The sequence below is a fragment of the Taudactylus pleione genome, unplaced genomic scaffold (assembly GCF_031769625.1).
Source record: "Taudactylus pleione unplaced genomic scaffold, aTauple2 ptg000662l, whole genome shotgun sequence".
In the NCBI taxonomy this organism is placed as follows: Eukaryota; Metazoa; Chordata; class Amphibia; order Anura; family Myobatrachidae; genus Taudactylus; species Taudactylus pleione.
Genome location: NW_028285064.1, coordinates 2,511,056 through 2,530,301, shown reverse-complemented (window position 1 = coordinate 2,530,301; position 19,246 = coordinate 2,511,056). Strand labels below are relative to the sequence as shown.

Below are 19,246 nucleotides of genomic sequence, written 5' to 3'. Positions count from 1 at the left end.
CTCCGCCTTGGGTGGATGTTCTATCCAGCTCCGTACAGAGTCTGGCGGCTTCATCCTCGGCGTTTCAGTCCATGTTGCAAGGTGATGTGCCACCAAGGGTGTCTAAACGTCCGGTTGTGAGTTCACTAGCTGCGCAGTTGTCGGACTCGGAAGTGTCCTCAGATGATGGAGAAATCCATGAGGACTCTGACTCTGATGTCATGGGGCAGGAGGTGGAAGCTAAGTCCTCCATTAATGTTCCAGCCTTAGTTAGGGCGGTGCGGGCTATCCTACATGTTGAGGATGATGCGCCGGCTCCTAGGTCGAAGTTTCCTAATTTTAAAAAGGCCAAGGTGACCTCAACTGTGTTCCCCCTGTCTGATCAATTATCGGATCATATGGCGGCGGCCTGGCAATTGCCTAGTAAGAGGTTCCATCCACAGAAGAGGTTGGCGGCGAACTATCCTTTTCCTGAAGCTCATTGCAGGAAATGGGAAACTCCGCCGGCGGTGGATTCCCACGTTACCCGCTTGATCAAAAGCGCGACGCTGCCATTGCCGTCTATCTCCTCTTTGAAGGATCCCACGGACAGGAAGGTGGAGACTTGTTTAAAGTCCATTTATTCTCTTTCCGGGGCGGTGGCTCGCCCGTCCATGGCTATCTCCTGGGTGGCTAAAGCCATTGAGGCATGGGCCAATGCCTTGGAGGATACCTTTCCTGATGAGGCTCTGGATATCCAGAGAGCGTTAGTGGGACAGATGCGGGATGCAGCTTCCTATATTGGGGAAGCGTCTTTGGATGCCAGCCTGCTCACTTCTAGGGTGTCGGCTGCAGCGGTGTCTGCTCGGCGCTCCCTGTGGCTGAGGTCCTGGAGGGCTGATGCAGATTCAAAAAAGGGTCTGGAGGCCTTGCCTTTTAATGGTGATTTACTATTTGGTCCGGATTTGGACAGAATAGTGGATACTTTGGCTAAGTCCAAGTCGGCTTTTCTCCCTTCGGCCTCTGCGCCGGCTAAAGTGAGGAGCTCTGCCTTTCGGTCCTTTCGGGTTCAGGGTAAGGCCAAGGGCCAGTCCTTCCCGAGACATTCGGCGACCAAGGCCGCACCCAAGCCCAAGAAGCAGGCATGGAGTGCTCGGCGCCCTTCTTCCAAGCAGGAGGATAAGCCTGCTGCCTGATGGGACGGGCCTCTCTCTGGGGGACCCCAGAGTGGGAGGCCGACTTCTCCAATTCGCCCAGTGTTGGCACAATGCCACCACGGATGCCTGGGTTCGAGAAGTAGTCTCTCAGGGGTACGCCCTGTCTTTTCGGTTCAGGCCGCCCCACCAGTTTTTCTGTACGAGTCCTTCTCTGGACAAGACCAAAGCTGGTCAGATTCAGGTAGCTATAGAATCCTTGCTACAAGCAGGGGTCATTGTTCCCGTTCCGCAGTCTCAGCGCGGGACGGGGTACTATTCTACTCTGTTTCTGGTACAGAAACCCAATGGTTCTCATCGCCCTATCCTGAATTTGAAGTCTCTGAACAGATACCTCAGAGTTCCCAGGTTCAGGATGGAAACGTTACGTTCCATCATTCTGGCGATGGAACCCGGGGATTATATGGTCTCCCTCGATATCCAGGACGCCTATCTCCATGTGCCCATAGCACCGGCACATCAGCGGTATCTGAGGTTTGCTATCCTGAACCATCACTACCAATTTCGGGCGTTGCCTTTTGGCCTTTCCACGGCTCCGAGGGTGTTCACCAAGGTGATGGCGGTTATGGCTGCCCACCTTCGGGGTCAGGGTCTACGTCTGTTGCCGTACCTGGACGATCTTCTGCTGCTGGCGAGCTCCCCGGAGGTGCTTCTTCGACATCTCCACCTGACCATTGCTTGTCTTCAAGCACACGGGTGGTTGATAAACTGGAAGAAGTCCTCCCTGATTCCATCACAGCGGATGGTTCATTTGGGAGCCCTGCTGGATTCTCGTCAGCAGCGGATTTTCCTGACTCCAGAGAAGGTCTCCTCCCTGCAGCTGCGGATACACAGTTGCCTGAGCAGTTGCCGCCTGTCGGTCCATTCAGCTATGAGAGTTCTGGGGTCCATGGTGTCGACATTCGACATGGTGGAATTTGCCCAGTTCCATTCCCGGCCCCTGCAGGGGCTGATTCTATCGGAATGGAACGGGTTACCTCACCGGATCCGCTCTCAGATGCTGGTGTTGTCCGCGGAGGTTCGGCAGTCTTTGGCTTGGTGGCTTCAGACGGTGCATCTGGTCGAGGGGCGCCCCTTTTGGATCCCGGACTGGGTCCTGCTCACGACGGATGCCAGTCTTCGGGGTTGGGGGGCAGTGACCGGCTCAGTATCGCTTCAGGGTCGTTGGTCCGCGGAAGAAGCACTTCTCCCCATCAACATCCTGGAACTGCGGGCTGTGTACAGGGCCCTGCAGTCGTCCGGCCCCGCTCTTCACGGAAGGGCAGTTCAGGTGCAGTCCGACAACGCCACCACGGTGGCGTACATCAACCACCAAGGGGGAACTCGCAGTCGGGCAGCAATGTCGGAGGTGTCTTGCATTCTTGCTTGGGCGGAGTGTCACGTTCCAGCGATCTCGGCAGTCTTCATTCCCGGAGTCCTCAATTGGGAGGCGGACTTCCTCAGCCGTCACGATGTGCATCCCGGGGAATGGTCGCTTCACCCAGAGGTGTTTCAGCTACTCGTGGACAGGTGGGGGCTGCCGGAGCTGGACTTGATGGCCTCCCGTCACAATCACAAGTTGCCCGTTTACGGGTCAAGGACAAGAGACGCAGGCGCCTGTCTGGTAGACGCTCTGTCGGTGAAATGGACATTTCACCTGGCGTATCTGTTTCCTCCGATATCCTTACTTCCTCGGGTTCTGCGGAAATTCAAGCAGGACGGCGGCACGCTCGTGCTGGTGGCTCCGGCGTGGCCCAGACGTCCTTGGTACTCCGATCTGAGGTGCCTCTCCATCGACGCTCCGTACCTTCTTCCTCAGCGTCGGGACCTGTTGTCTCAGGGGCCCTGCCTTTACCCGGATCTGGGTCGGCTGTCTTTGACGGCGTGGCTCTTGAGACAGCCGTCTTGAGGTCTCGGGGTTTCTCCAGTTCAGTGATTGGTACCATGCTTAGGGCACGCAAGCCTGCTTCCGCGCGGATTTACCACAGGTTGTGGCGCACTTATTTTCAGTGGTGTGAATCCAGAAACTATGATCCGCAGGTGTTCCGGGTTTCCAGAATCTTGGAATTTCTTCAATCGGGTTTGGACCTCGGCTTACGCCTGGCCTCTCTGAAGGTTCATATGTCTGCTTTGTCCGTGTGGTTTCAGCGACGGATTGCTACACTGCCAGATGTTTACACCTTTTTCCAAGGTGTTCTCAGGATCCAGCCTCCCTTCGTGCCTCCGGTGGCTCCGTGGGACTTGACGGTGGTACTGAGGGTCTTGCAGGGTCCTCCTTTTGAGCCGCTTGAGTCGGTGGAGCTCAAGTGGCTGACGTTTAAGACCATTTTTCTTCTGGCAATTGCTTCGGCCAGGAGGGTTTCAGAATTGGGGGCGCTTTCCTGTCGCCCTCCTTTTCTGATTTTTCACCAGGACAGGGCAGTGCTCCGCACGCGTCCTGAGTTTTTGCCCAAAGTGGTTTCAAAGTTCCACATTAATCAGGAACTTGTTGTGCCAGCTTTTCAGTCACCTGATCTTTCTGCTGGTGAGGCTTCCTTGGATGTGGTCCGGGCACTTAGAATCTATGTGGACCGGACTGCTTCGGTTAGGAAGTCGGATTCTTTGTTTGTCCTCTTCGGTTTTCACAAGAGGGGTTGGCCTGCCAACAAGCAAACGTTAGCCCGTTGGCTTCGTTCAGTTATTTGTGAGGCTTATGCGCAGGAGGGTTTACCTGTGCCAGCCTCTGTTAAGGCTCATTCCACTCGTTCTGTGGGTCCCTCTTGGGCTGCTAGACGTGGCGCCTCCGCTGTTCAGCTGTGTAAGGCGGCTACTTGGTCTTCAATTCAGACATTTTTGAGGTTTTATGCGTTTGACACCTTCGCCTCTCAGGATGCATCCTTTGGGCGCCGGGTACTCCTTTCAGCACAGGAGCGTCCCCGCCCTTAGTTGAACTGCTTTGGGACATCCCCAAGGTCAACCCTGTGGACCCCCTATGGACCCTGAAGTAGAAAACAAGAGATATGGTAAGAACTTACCTTTGTTATCTCTGTTTCTACGAAGTCCATAGGGTCCACAGGGCGCCCGCCCTGACGCACCTGGCTTCAAATGGGCTGTGTGGCTGGTCACCGGTTTTCCGTCTCCCATTTCTGTGAGTATGGTTTCTTGTGTGTTCCAGTCTTCCTTCTCTCTGTTTAGTCTCCTCCTCCGGCCTTAGCTGCTTACCAACTGAGGTGCCTGTGGCCGGGGCGGGGTATAGAGGAGGACGGACCCAAGTGCATCCTGGGAGCAGCAAAGCTTTAACTGCGTGGTGCCCGTGGATCCAGATCCAGCTATACCCCAAGGTCAACCCTGTGGACCCTATGGACTTCGTAGAAACAGAGATAACAAAGGTAAGTTCTTACCATATCTCTTGTTTTTTAGCATGTTTGAGTAGGGTGGACCTTACGTTTCTTACCTGGAAGTAGCCTTTATTTTAGCTTATTCCACAGTTAAGAGACTTATGGGGGCACTGTCTGATACCTCTCCGTATTTCGTGAAGACAGGTCAGTTAGCATGCCTAAACCATCCTTTTAGCACCTAGTGGTCTCCCAGTTCCATCTACATAAGGAATTTGTAAATCCCGGTCTTAACAATATATTTACTAAAATGCAGGTTTTCAAAAGTGGTGTTGCCCATAGCAACCTATCAGAATCTGGCTTTCATTTTATCTGGTACGCTCTAGAAAATGATTGCAAGAATGATTGGTTGCTATGGGCAACACTACCACTTTTTTTTAAACCCTTTAGAACTGTGGTGGGTCTCCGTAAGAGGAGGACTTTTTATTTTTTTTTATATTCTCTGGATGTGGTCAAGGCAGTTCTCAAAGGCCAGTGTGTACTCTGCCAATGTACCAGTGGTTGCCCCAATGGACTCGGAGACGAGGATTTAATGTTTAAGTATAATAGTCTGATTATCAAAAGTATTAAGCTGGCCACACATCTAAAGATTATCTGTCCAACCAGCCAACTAGTTGATTGGTTGGAATGAAAATCTGGTAAGGTATGAAAGTAAATGACAATCAGTAATTTGCTCCCAAACGCCGGAAAATGGACAAAACTGTTGTTTGAACAAATTGTTTAGATCAAACATTTAACAAACTTGTCTGAACGATCATTTTCATCTGTTTTCTGGCATTTAAGAGCAAATTGCTGATCATCAGTTACTCCCATACGTTACCAGATTTTCATTCCAACCAATCAACTAGTTGGCTGGTTGGACAGATAATCTTTAGATGTGTGACCAGCTTTAGTGTAGTCAACAAGGTGGCTGCACTTTAAGTAGTGTCTATTGGAAAGCATTGTGCTTGTGTTCAGCGTGACAACATTTCATCCCACTAGTCCAAGTTATTTCTGAAGCTAACAGAAATAAATCAAGTTTAGTAAATGATCAATTCATTACAGGCCTCTTGAATGTTACTGTGCATGTAAATGGCAGCTCTCTCAGTACTGCTTGGAAAAGCATTCATTTGTAAAGTCGACCAGTATCGGGAATGTTCGTTTCTGGGGGCTGGTCTGCACTGCACAGCTTATAATGGTTAGTTCAGTCAGAAGCAGGCTACTGGAAGGTCATATAAACTCCAGAAACCAGCCGTTGTGGTGTGGACATTTATTTGACATTACTTTTGAAATTAAATATATATATATATATATTTATTTTTTTTTATTTGGTGTAGAAACTGTGTTTTCCTCACTGCTTTTCACCATTCTGCTTCTTCTTTCTTGTTTGCTCTGTACATTTTCACCCTTATGTCTGTTGAAGCCCTTAAGAGCCCAGGTTACAGTGCAAGCGCTTAGTGTTTGGCACAGACCAGTAATCATTCCAAGACATGAGATAAGAGGCAAAATGGTACCAGCTCCTCCTATTGCGTAGGGAATCCAAAGCTTTAATACCAATGGAAGGCAGGCGGTATGGTGACATCTGGTAGGGGGGAGACTGTGGGTCATTCCGAAAGCTCCCGGTCTTCCAAACCTCTATGTGGACAAGCCATCAATGAACAACTGGCTCTGACACAATGGCGTCTTCCCTACCGCATTCCATCAATGTCTGAGTGTGCGGGATGGTCAGGGTCAAAGGCATCTTTCTTTTTAATTTGTTCGTTCTGTTTTTGGGTTCTTCAAGTCTCATAATTTTGTTTATTTGACTAATTTCGAGTTGTTCATGTCTTTTTTCCCCTGCACCTCACTCCTCCCTCCCGTCCCCCCTCCTGCCCCGCACCTCTCCTCCCTTCCCCTGTAAACTCTTTCTGTATCACATGACTTATATGAGATTAAGTTGCTGTTTGTATAATTTTCTCTTAAGTTACATCTTTATTATATTTTTAGGACCCAGGGACCATCCTGATATTGTTGATTCATTTATGCAACTCCTGGCACAGGTGTGTTTTGGGTTTTATTTCATTCACTTTTCTTTCTCTCTCTCTTCCTCCTTCGATTTCTTTCTTCCTTATTTGATTCAATTTGGCTTTCTGTTCTTTCCCCCTTTTTTCTGGCTATGATTTCTTTTAGTTCCGTAGCCTTTCTCCATCAAGTTTTGCACCTGTTCTTTCTTTGAGATGGCCTTACGGAAAGCAAAGTCACACAGCTGATGCGGTTTAGGTGTCTAACGAGCTGGGACTGTTTTTAAAATATAGGGCAGTTATGAGTGAGGTCCCATCGCACCCTGTCCTCACTGTTAGGTGGTTGCTCTCAGACCAGGCTTTAACAAACAATCTGCCGTTATCACCATGGGGCTGCTGGGTTGATTGTGGCTCAACGTTCTGTTCGCTGAAGTGCAAAAATGGGACCCTTCATCCTATTATCAATGTAAATGTCCTATTGTGTCAGCATTTTGTATTGCAGCTGGTCCACACCAGGCATGTCACCTGGATTGATTGTTTGATCAGCGTAACGATGGACTGTGGAGAAAACGATTATTGTTTAACTGTGTCTATAGAAATGGCATTGTACAGTATTCCATGTTCACTGAAGAAGCTAATAATCTGTTCTTCCAAGAAGAGATCAGAAACGTTTTACCAAAATGACCCCCCCCCCCAAAAAAAAAATAAAAAAAAATAAAAGTATACAGTGGTGGCCAAAATTGCGGACACTTTTTGAAATTTGAATGTTTTTCAACTTCGAATGCTTAGAAAAACTTACACGTCATGCAGTGCAATGATTCAGATATCAAATGAAAGAAAATGTAATGCTAAATTCAACACAATAAACAGAGGTTAAATATTTGCATTACAAGGGAAGTTATGCCGTGAAATCAACATTTAGAGTGAAAATCCCTGTGTACTTATGATGTTACTGTCCTATCAGTATTTTGTTGGGTATCCTTTAATTACCAAGACAGCAGCACAGCGATGTGTCATCGAGCCAACCAATGTTTGGAGCTCTTCCTTCTTTTTTGTGTGGTGCCATGAGACAATTATAGCCTCAATTAATTGTCTTTTATTGGATGAAAGCCTCAGATGTACCAGTTTTTTTCAAACAGAGCCACAAATGTTCTATGGGGTTCAGGTCTGCGCTGTTTCCTGGCCATCCCAGCACCTGTATGTCATTCTCCGTGAACCCATTTTTGCATTTCCGTGCAGTGTGGCAGGGAGCTGAATCCTGCTGAAAAAAAATGGGCATTATCTGGAAAAAGATCCCTGATAGAAGGTAGAAGTTTTGGTTGTAGGATGGTGTCAATGTACTTTCTGCTGTTCAGTGTGCCATCTGTGACATAACGGCGGCCTACAGCATCTGCTGTCATAACATGCCCAGATCATAACACTTGTAGGATTCTTTGTTGTCGCTTGAATAAAATCTGGATGCACCTCTTGCCCGATGCGATGTCTCTCACATTTTCTCCCATCACTACCAAATATCGATATCTTAGTTTCGTCACTCCATATCACTTGTTTCCACTGACCTTCTGTCCATGCAATGTGTTCTTTAGCCCACTGTATTCATTTCTGCCGCTGCTTTTTATTCAGCAATGGCTTTTTTCGGGGAATCCTACCTTTTAGGCCAACCTCCGTTAGTCTTCTCCGTACCGTCCTTGCACTGACAAAAACACTAGTTGCACTCAGGTCACTGCTAATGGCCGCAGATGACATCCATCTGTCCCTGACGCAAATTAGTTTTATTCTCCTATCATCAACAGCTGTTGTGCACTTTTTCCTGCCTTTTCCTTCTTTGTTTTGTATAGATTGTGTTACCTGATAGCGTAAACAAAACTTTCGTACTCCTGATGTTGTCACATTCCCACTAATTTCTCTCGCAATTGCTGCATACGAAAGACCATTTTCACTTAACACCACAATCCTGGATCACGACGCTGTGCTGCAGTCTTGAAAAATAAAGGATACCCAACGAAATACTGATAGGGTGAAAATCTGTGTACTTATGATGTTACTGTCCTAAGTGTTGTTTTCACAGCATAACTTACCTTGTAATGCAAATATTTGACCTCTGTTTATTGTGTTGAATTCAGCATTAAATTTCCTTTCATTTGATATATGAATCATTGCACTGCATGAAGTGTAACAGTTTTTATAAGCATTCGAAGTTGATAAACATTCAACTTTCAAAAAGTGTCCGCAATTTTAGCCACCAGCGTATGTTCAGGGATTTTGTTTTGTAGAAGCTAATCATTGGAAATAGAGATCCCTGAGCTGCCAATATAATATGAAGGTGTGAGCCAGGGAAATCCATGGACTCGGAAGGAGGTTCACACAAGAAGGAGCATCATGGCTCCACCGCTGCTATGGGTGCTGGTCTACTAAAAAAAATGTTCTTCATTTTGTTAGTACAGGGGTTACAAATGCCTGACATAGTTGTGTTATCCTTTAATACAGTTTATGAGCAAACTTGGGGAGTAGCAGCTATCTAGCTTTTCTCTCATTTTTTTTTTCGGCCTATCCTGGGCTTGTCTGTGGCCCCCGTGAAGTCATAACATGATGTCACCTGTGTTCCTACGAGTAGGCTGTTCTTTCAGGGCGTTCCTTCATGAGAAAGTTATCACACATTAATACAAATGGCATGATAATGACATAGACCATACCAGTGGCACTCTAGTAAATGGTAGTCTCCATCAATAGACTTAATTGTGTTTTGAGCTGTGAGCTTCAGTCCTCCCACGTGAATTATTTCTACAGTCACTTAATATCCGCATCATATACATATATTTGCAAGGTGCCGCAAAACCCCGCAATACCAGACAGCAGCACAAATCCTAAAAACATACAAGTATTCGCACACAACATTAGAAGGACATACAATGTTGATGAAGGAGGTGCAGATGTGTGACAGAGGTCATTGCGCCTTTAACTAGGGCAGTGGTGGCGAACCTTGGCACTCCAGCTGCTGTGGGTCTACATATCTCAGCATGCACTGCCAGAGTTTTGCCATGAGGGCAGGGGTTTTCAACCTTGGCCCTCCAGCTGCTGTGGAACTACACATCCCAGCATGCACTGCCACCTTTTTGATATAACAGCATGCTAAAACTATGGCAGTGCATGCTGGGATGTGTAGTTTCACAGCAGCTGGAGGGCCAAGGTTGAAGACCCCTGCATTAGGGATTGCTAAAACAGGCAGGGCATGCTGGGATATGTAGTCCCACTGCAGCTGGAGTGCCAAGGTTCGCCACCACTGAACTAGGGTATTGAAAGGGTTTACTACATTAAGCTGCTATGATTGTAATATTAGTGCTTTGCAGTTAAGTATAAGGTGCATATACTATGGGAGCAATTTATATTAGTGATACAATAACCTGTCTACTTGTACACAATATCCCAATGACTGTGGACTACATGCTCATACAGGTGATTCCTAGATCTAGAATAAATATCTTTAAAGTGGAATTTACATTGGAGGCAGCTATTTGGTGGCCTGAATCATGAGTCTGCAGACTATGGTACACTGAGACACTGTGTGCCTCATGCCTCACCAGTGTCACTAATGACCTGTCACAGATTCCGAGTGAACTTAATGAGTATATATTGATTCAGGCCAGAAAATGCTGCCACCACCATGTGCGCAGGTGACAGGAGAACTCCACTGCGAATGGTTACGGGACCCTTTAATGCAGGGGTGAGGAACCTTTTTTTCTGCCGAGGGCCATTTTGATATATATAACATTATTTGCGGGCCCCGGTGCAGGCCACGCCCCCTCCGTGTGACTTCACACGGGGGCAGTGCCACAATCGCCAGTGATTACAGCCATGACTGGAGCATCCTGAGGATGCTCAGGGGAGCTGTAAGGGCAGCGGTGTGACCGTCTGAAGCATCCTAAGGACGCTCCAGGTGGCACTGCTACATAGAATCTGGCTGCAGGGTGCCATTCTAGGCACCCAGCTAGCCAGATGAGGCTAGCAGAAAAAAGCTCAGAGGGCCAGACCAAACGATTCAGAGGGCCTTATATGGCCCCCCGGCAGGAAGTTCCCCATCCCTGCTTTAATGGAAGCAGACCTCTCTGTATAACCTAAACACTTTTACTGTGGTTCTGAAGAAGAACACGTCATTTCCCAGATTCCCCAACAGGAATCCATACAGCTTGTCTGCAGCCTGGGGGCAGGTAAGTGACTGAAGGGTGAGTACCTGAAACTGTCCACAAAATGTGTTTATCTCTGTGTCTGTTACACTTCGCAGGCCCTGAAACGCAAGCCGTGTCTCTTCTTGTCCAGTGAGCTGGATGTTAAAGCGGTTTTTCAGTGCGGTAAGGTGGCACATTCTTACATCTGACAATACTTAGAACACTGGTTCCTTACTGCTTAGAAATGTCTTCCCAGGGCGCTGTAAAGTATATGGTAAATGTGTTAGGTCTGACCATTACATGCTGTCTTTTAGTGACAGTTCCCACACAGCTGTGCTTTCTCCTCATCAGTACATATCTGTGTTTTAATGAATGAGCATGGAGACTGTTATTGCATTGGTTGAAGTGCTTCTTACCACTGCTCTGTGTGCCCTGGCACCTCTACCAGAGCCTTCAGCTGATGATGGATAATACAGCTACGATACGCTTCTCATTTTAAGCAAGTATCTCATTAATAAGGTGTAATTCATATGCCCCAACACACTACGGTCTTGTTGGCTGTTATCGGCAATCTGGCCATATTGAAAGGTATGGCCTTGGGCCCTGGGGAAAAATGGCAGTGCCCTCTGGTCTCTGTGCAGGATCCTGTCCTTTCAGGGTACTGATGTAAATGTTTGCAGCACTTATACCCGGTAATAGGGGCCATAATGTAGTCGGGGAGCGCAATGGGCCGATTCTCACTGTCAGGTAATGGACATGAGCACAGAAGGAATTATTTGTTCCCTAAGCGATAGGCTAACTTTCAGACATCACTATACAGATGTATCCTCACTTGTCTCTGCTGCAGTCGCACCAAACAGCACCATATGTGCGCACCTGGTCCTATGCAACGCTGCTAGCGCCAGACATCTGTTTTTGCTGAAAATGCGTCTGTCGCAATGCGATGTGACTAGGACGCACCAGGAGACTGTGCTGATTAATTTGATATGCGACACTTGTATATCCGTGTGCGACTTAGGCCCTCAACCAGCATGCAAAATGCCACGACGAAGGGCCGCAGCTTTTCTCCATGTTAAGTTAAATTCACGCATTGCGACTTAGACGCGTTTGCCGCAAAAAAAGACTCGCAAAGCTAGCAGAGTTGCATTGTACCGGATGGCTCACTCACGCCATGCATATTGCGCTGCATGGCGTGTTGAGACTAGACGAGCAAGGACACATCTGTAATTATTTATATTACTATTTATTTATTTATTAACAGTTTCTTATATAGAGCAGGATATTCCATTGCGCTTTACAATTGGAAACATTTATCGAACAAAACAGGATAATAACAGACAGACACAGAGGTAAGAGGGCCCTGCTTGCAAGCTTACAATCTATAGGGAAATAGGCATTGATAATACACAAGGATAGGTGCTATATATCGCAATTTGGTCCAGCCAGAATGCAGAGTTTCTTAGTTGGCTGCATGATCCAGTCACACAGGAATGTCGGCCAAATATCAGGAGAAAGACAATGTGTGAGATTGTGTGTGGACTGTGAAAGGGGATGTAATTACATATGGAGGCTATGAAGGTTATGTGGGCAGTTCTGGAATCTGATAAGCTTGCCTGAAGAGGTGAGTTTTCAGGGAACACTTGAAGGATTGGAGACTAGAGGAAAGTCTTATTTTGCGTGGTAAGGCATTCCATAGAGTGGGTGCAGCCCGAAGAAAGTCCTGTAACCATGAGTGGGAGCAAGTAATGCGTGGGGATGAGAGACGCAGATCTTGTGCTGAGCGGAGAGGTCGGGTTGGGAGATATTTTGAGATGAGTGAAGAGATGTATGTTGGTCTGGTTTGGTTAGTGGCCTTATGTGTAAGTAACAGTATTTTGTGTTGAATACGGTAGAAAACCGACACCTCATTTTGTTTAATAGCCCTTTCAATGTTAAACATCTCTGCATTTCAAGGTGACAGTACAGCGGCACACTGTCCAACAGGAACTGAGACATTCGTGTGAAACCTTCTCTGCTTTTCACAGTGACAGTAGTGAGCAGGTCTAGGCCCCGTGCGTCCGTGACCTGTCGGCTGCTTTCGGTTATTCAGTTCACAAAATTGAAAACCTCAATTGTGCGCAGAAGACCTGTCTGCCGCAACTTTTACCGCCTGTGTATTTTGCAGTGTGTTACCAAAAAGAAGTCTGTTTTACTGCCCTTTTATACAGTGGTTAATTTGTTGAATCTCTTATACTTAATGCAGGTGTCCTTTCTTTAAAGTTCCCAGAGCCAACCACTGTCAAGTCCAGCTGTGGTTTTTTTGTGAGTATACAGTATGTGCTCATCTGCACAGAGTGGGTTAAAGAGGAGACGATCAGGTGCCCTCTCTAGACAGAATACAGTCAAAAGGGTCAAGACCTGCAGCTGTCATTTTACAGGAGGAGGATGTATTCTGACAGCTTGAAATGTATGATCAATTTAGTACTAGAAAACAATCAAAATTCAACTAACACTTTTTTTTAAAGTCCAGCAATGTCTGCTGCACTCTCATTGCTCATGCCGACCTGCCCTTTACCATATGAGAGCCTAGAACGCAGCAGCGGATGTTGGGGGACCTGGCAGCATACACATAGGACTCCATATACAGTATATATAGCATATTACATTGTGGATGGAATTACTCTAGCTTACTCGTTCCATACACTGATACATTTTCCAATTCTGTTTGGCAGCATCTATGAAATTACTTCAGCAGTTAAAGGTGTTTATAATTTTAGGGGTGAGCGGATTCGGTTCTACTCGGTTCCGTTCGGATTTAAAAACCGAATCTTATTGGGTATCAGCTGTCACGAGTTTTGGATAGCCAATAAGGTTCGGTTTTTAAAACCGAACGGAACCGAGTAGAACCGAATCCGCTCACCCCTAGTTTCTATGTAACAGCGCTGTTGTTTTTTTCTGCTACTGAACTGATCTTACATCTGTCTAACAGGGCATGAAGCTCCTAACTGGAAAAGCTAAAATCCATACTTAAGTTACGGGTTATGTTTAGCATTTGACGCGACTGCCGTGATACATTCTTAGGCTTGTCTGAGGTCTCTCAAACCAGTTTTGAAGTTTTTTGGGGTTGTACAATTATCCAGTGTCTCATGTGATGGACAGTTCTGGAGATTATAAGCAAGAAGCCAGTTAGTTGGTTAATTACATGAACTAATGGAAATCCCAAGGCAAGGAGTCAAAACCGCCAGTACCACGAGGAGCTTTTTTGGGGGTCTCCATTAATCCACTAAAGCGTTGATTGATTGATAAATTTTTTATCACAGATGGAGTTTTTGCCGAGATGCGGAGAACTTGCTCCTGTAGGACAAGTGATTCACCAAGACGGAAAGTTGCTGCTTCAAGGCACACTGGAGGTGAGGCTACAATTCTGCACTCTGTATTCTCTTGCTAATTTTGGTACAAATTATGTGGTGGCTAAATCCTCCATGCATCTTAGGCTGGTGCCATACATGTATTTTAGAAGACAGCACTGTTCCAGTCAGGAAAACATAGGACCTGATTCAGACCCGCTCGCTTGAAGCGTTCGCTCGCACCCAGCGTATGCAAATTCAGCAAAGGCAGGTGATCGCACGGCAAGGCATTACCACGGCCACTATATCTTGGCGTGCGATCGCTTTGTGTATGCAAACGCCCACCAGCCTGTCTTAAGACGCCCACTTGCGCACGTCATCTCCAGGAAGTGTATGCAACCATCGGAACATCGGGTAACATTGGATGTGATCGCAGCGCTTGTGGTTGACCATATCCTGCCGCAAGCACTGCGAGCACTTCAGTGTAAAATCCAGCCATGTGACGTGTACGCTGTCTCTTAATTATGCACGCCTCTGAAATGGCGTTGAGACGCTCAGGCACGCCTGCGTTCGATCGCCACTCCCCCGTTTCCAGTGGCCAGCCCCTGTCACCACCCACAAACGGCTCCTCCTGTCATTCACTCTGCTGGGCTGTCTATGCGCAGAGAGTGAACGCTTCCTGATCTCTCGAATTGGTTAGCACACGTGCCCTGCGATGCCCACGCATGCACACAATGCGAAAATCGGCCAGCTACGAGCGAACATAGTGCTCAGCAGTTGCTGTAAGGATGCACAATGTTCGGAGGGAACTACAGTTTCTCTGTTGCCTGGGAAGCTTTGGAGTTACTATGGAAACTTTGCAGGGTCATTTCCCCTGGGTTAAACAAGTTAAGTCATACAGAATGACCAGGTGACCGCAAATTTGAATTCAAATTCGTTTGTCCAACAAATGAATGTTAACAAAGAAATCTATTTGCAAGTGATTTTGAAAATGAGACAAGTCGAGTGTTAAGCAGATGCCACTAAGGAGTAGATGTTCTAAGCCTAAGAGATAAAGGACCAACCAATCAACTCCTAACTGTCATATTTTTTCAAACCCAGCCTGTAACATGGGTGTTAGGAGCTGTTTGGTAATTTATCTCTCTCCAAGGCTTATGACATAGACCTCTAAATCACAAAAGACGATTCACCCTTCCTCAGAATACATTGTCATGTAAAAGGACTCTGGGCCTGATTTAAACCCGCTCGCAAGCGGGTCGATGTTGGCCCAGTGCGCATGCGCACGACGGAACCGGCTCCGTCGCGCGAATTCGCGTGACCTGGATAGCGACGGGCAAGCCGTCGCTCTGTGTCTCGTACCAAAGGGGGCCTGCTGTCGATGGTGTGTGACAGCTCGCCCCCTTTGGTGGCCGTGGCTGCCCAGACGGAGGCGTTCCCATGGGAACGCCTACCATCTGGGGCTGGCCCCACTGACTTCACCAGTGATGTCAGTGGGAGTGCTTTCGGCTCTGTTTGAGCCGAAAGCACTCCAGGGCTTGCGGCAACGAGACCCTACCACAAGGGTCTCGTCGCAAGCCCGATGGTCGCGATGGTCTTGACCATCGTGACCATCTTCCTGCCCGCTCGCTCTAGCTGTGGGTGGTCACTCACAGCTATGCGAGCGGCCAGGAGGCCGTTCAAAAAAAAAATAAATAGCCCGGCCCTGATTCAGAGCGAGCGCTCTGTCAGAGCGTCCGGCTCTGAATCAGGGCCTCTGTGGGAATAAATGAGGCTAATAGCTCATTATAAACACTCGGGAAGCCTCCTGCCCATGTTGCACATAGATACTTTATTTAGAAATGAGAATGTTGATAGACTCTACCTGTGTACGCTGGGCCGGTGTAACATTATATTGTGCAATTCACATTTCATCCATTTCTGCTACAGTTGCCTTGTTTTATTACTATACCTGGAATATTTGTGTCATCCAGAAGGGTTGATTCTTCCCATTACCTTTTGCAATAGGGCAGTCACCCAGTGCCTATGCTCCCCATGTTACAAGTCAGGACTCATGCTACACATAGATTTATATGTCCTTAGAATCCGTTTTTATATTCAGGATTAAACTCTGCTGTTTGTGCTTCACTAATTGAGGTTTCCAGTATATGGACATCATCAGTAGATTCAGGGGTCTATTTACTAAACAGTGTTAGGGGACAGAGTGAAAAGTGATAAGGTGCCAGCCAATCAGCTCCCAACTGTCATTTTTCAAACACAGCCTGTAAGGTGACAGTTGGGAGCTGATTGGCTGGCACCTTATCACTTTCTTATCACTTTTCACTCTGTCTCCTAACACTGCTTAGTAAATAGACCCCAAAGCCTTCACACAGTTGTCATACTTGTCATCACCGCACAGATCTCCAGTAAGTCATGGTTTTAGCATTGTATGTATTCAGCACCTCCGTCTGTCTGTCTGCAGGGAATCGGTGGGCAGGCATCACGCAATTTGATGGAGCCTTTCGCAGATATCCTCTTCTCTCTCAATAAAAACTGCTTCTCCTACCTGGCGGTCTGGTTGAAGGAGGCGATGCAGGAGGACGGTTTCCCGTCCCCACGTGTGACACAAGAGCAGAAAGATAACTTTTCACAACACATCCTGAGGTGAGCGACCTGTAAATGTTGGGCTTTAAATGATCTCATTAGCGGGATGGAGATCTAGCGAGAGTAATAATGATCAAAGTGTCATCAGTATGAGCATGATCGCTTAATAGATGTTTAGAAAGAGCACGGCAGCACCGTAATAAGATCTCCTAACTGAAGTAACGGTATACTAATCTGTAATACTCCATGCAGGGAGCGTGTGAACAAGCGACGGATAAGGGACATGGTGAAGGAATTCACGTTGCTGTGCCGCGGCCTACACGGGACAGAGTACACTGCTGAATACTGATCAAGTCCTTGATAGAGAATGGGCATTGGCTGGCATACCCACCTGCAATTCCAAGCCACTCTGCTCTGCCCGCCTCCACCCGTCCACCTTCAGAGCTGTTGCTGCGTCCACATCCATCGTTGAGAGAAAACTGTCTGGAGCCTCTCTCCATTAACCTTTTGTCCACCTGTTGTGCCCAGAGCTACAGGAGTCTGGATGGAGATCAAAGCATGTGGAAAGTACTCCCTTGCCAGATGCTTATCAAACCTCCATGAAAGACTCCGCAGGATGCAATAGTCCCAGAGGACACATCTAACACGGATCGTGTGGTTAAATACAAACAATTGCTGCTTGTAGGATATGTACAGTGATCACTTGTTGCTTCCGCTCTGACTTTTATTGTTGATAAGCATGTCTGCAGATTTTACTACTTACCCTGAACTGGTACACTGTACGCCGTTCTCAAAGAGTCCCAGATCCGTTCACCTCCAGGATATGGAAGAAAGGGGCAATGGTTTTACATTTCCTCTCTGTGTCTGAACCCAAGGATTTCCATTCGCAAATGTTTCTCATTACACAAGAGAACTGCAGAAAGCATGCCGCCCTAACCACTATTAAACCAGTCTCTTATGTTCGTTCCGCGCACAGACCTCCTGGAAAAACGTCTGGTCTGGTGTCACCTTACAGCAATGATAGCTGGCTGAGATTAAAGCTGCTTATATATATTTTGGAGAAGGACCCCCAACCAACTTTGCATTTCCAGGGTTAAAGCAACTCCTCTACCTATCAGAACCTGGTTATATGACCTTAATGGTTTGGCCAGTCTGTGCCCTTCTTCTATAAAAGCAAAGCATGCGGCTGCCAGTACAGTTACACCATAATCATCTTGGCAAAGACCACAATAAAGATTGTTGTTTGTTTTCTTTTGGAAAAACCTTCTGATAAGAGGCAATCGTCCTATTCAGCTGTTTTTGCCCTTCCCCAACCATTACATGTTCTATACTGGAACAGTCACAAATGGGGGGGAGGGGGGAGAGATTTCCCTTAAATGAGTGTCTGACTTGGAGGATGTTGAGGTCTCTTTAGTTTTATACTCCATCGGGCACCTCTAACTTCTGTAACCGCACAGCATGTAACCAGCATCAACTGAGAGGAGGAGGAGGAGCCGGTGGTGCACGTAACAAGCGCAAAGTTTTTTAAAAATGTCTAATATGCTGCAATCTTTATGGACATTTGTGTGACCTGTAGATTGGTTGTTACATAATTGCTGGCTACTACCTATCAGAGTAATTTATTGAGGCCTGTTTATAAAGATGACCGATGTTCTTGCAATGTAAAAGTGCAATCTATATAATATGGTGAGTCCCTGGGGCGCCAGCCTGCAGCACATTTCACCGTCTGGCTGGTAGCCTTTGTTTTACTGCGCCATAGCGACATCAGCCCCGTGCTTACGGCAGGGCGGACTTGAGTTTTTAGTCTCTGTTACTAATAGGAATAGACCACGCTGTCTAGCACTGGGGCTGGTTGCAGATTTAGAGAGGGGGGCATGCTGCCCGTTCCTATGCTTTTTGGTTTATCTATTTTATACAGTGCACTATGAGGGGGGAAACAGTTGTGTGTCATTAAAAGTATATGAAAAAGCCTCCTTGGATACCTGTGCGAATGGCAGATGGTTGCAGGGACTCTCTCCCCTCCCACGCAGCTGTAAGCATAGGCGCACAAAGCCCATCTGCTGTTTCCATATAGAGGAGGTGCACCAACACAAGATAGAAATTCATTGGTACTACATTCATTACCCTCCCTCCCCTGAGATTATTTCCCCCTCTTCCCTGGCTTGTTTAAAATAAAAACAAGATGTTATATAATTAAATATTTTTATGGTATTCTTATTTGCTACAATAAACATTGTCACCCGAAAATAAAGAGGAAACCCTAGTCATAATTTGCATTTGAAACTCACAAATTGGCAACTGCAATAGAGATTTTGTTTTGCAAAAACGCACCTGAAAGAAAGACCTTTATGTACCAAAGCAGGGTCAGTTATGGTCCTGAGGCCTCCGATTCATTACCCTGTGTATGAGTAAGGAATTATTGGGACCCTTGAGGGATTCCAGAAACTTTTGTCCTACTTTCTTACGTGAAAATGGCTAAAATTGTGCTTTGCCTGCACCATGGACTGTAGTACATAACAAAGTACCCCAGCGATGGAAGGGCCAGACACAATAAAGAGCCCGTATGATATATACATAAAATACGCCATCATATTTTGTTTTGCAAAAATTCTGATGTTTATATTGTATAAGGAACATAACAAGTGAATATAATAGTCAATTTGGGAGACTGGG

General features: G+C 46.8%; 1 protein-coding gene across 2 annotated transcripts in view; it reads left to right on the top strand.

The window, feature by feature from the left end:
- IPO13 (importin 13) overlaps window positions 1–18,771 on the top strand; it is an 82,366-nt gene extending 63,595 nt beyond the window's left edge. Inside the window, exons 15-20 of one of the 2 annotated variants that reach the window (XM_088455620.1) lie at window positions 6,491–6,543; window positions 10,784–10,850; window positions 12,910–12,968; window positions 13,967–14,056; window positions 16,452–16,633; window positions 16,826–18,771. In XM_088455620.1, the coding sequence (XP_088311746.1) occupies window positions 6,491–6,543; window positions 10,784–10,850; window positions 12,910–12,968; window positions 13,967–14,056; window positions 16,452–16,633; window positions 16,826–16,922 (548 nt within the window). In that variant the 3' untranslated portion in view covers window positions 16,923–18,771. Of the gene's footprint in view, window positions 1–6,490; window positions 6,544–10,783; window positions 10,851–12,909; window positions 12,969–13,966; window positions 14,057–16,451; window positions 16,634–16,825 lie in introns of those variants that run through there. The other variant, XM_088455621.1, reaches the window with a different exon arrangement.
- Window positions 18,772–19,246: the final 475 nt, after the last annotated feature.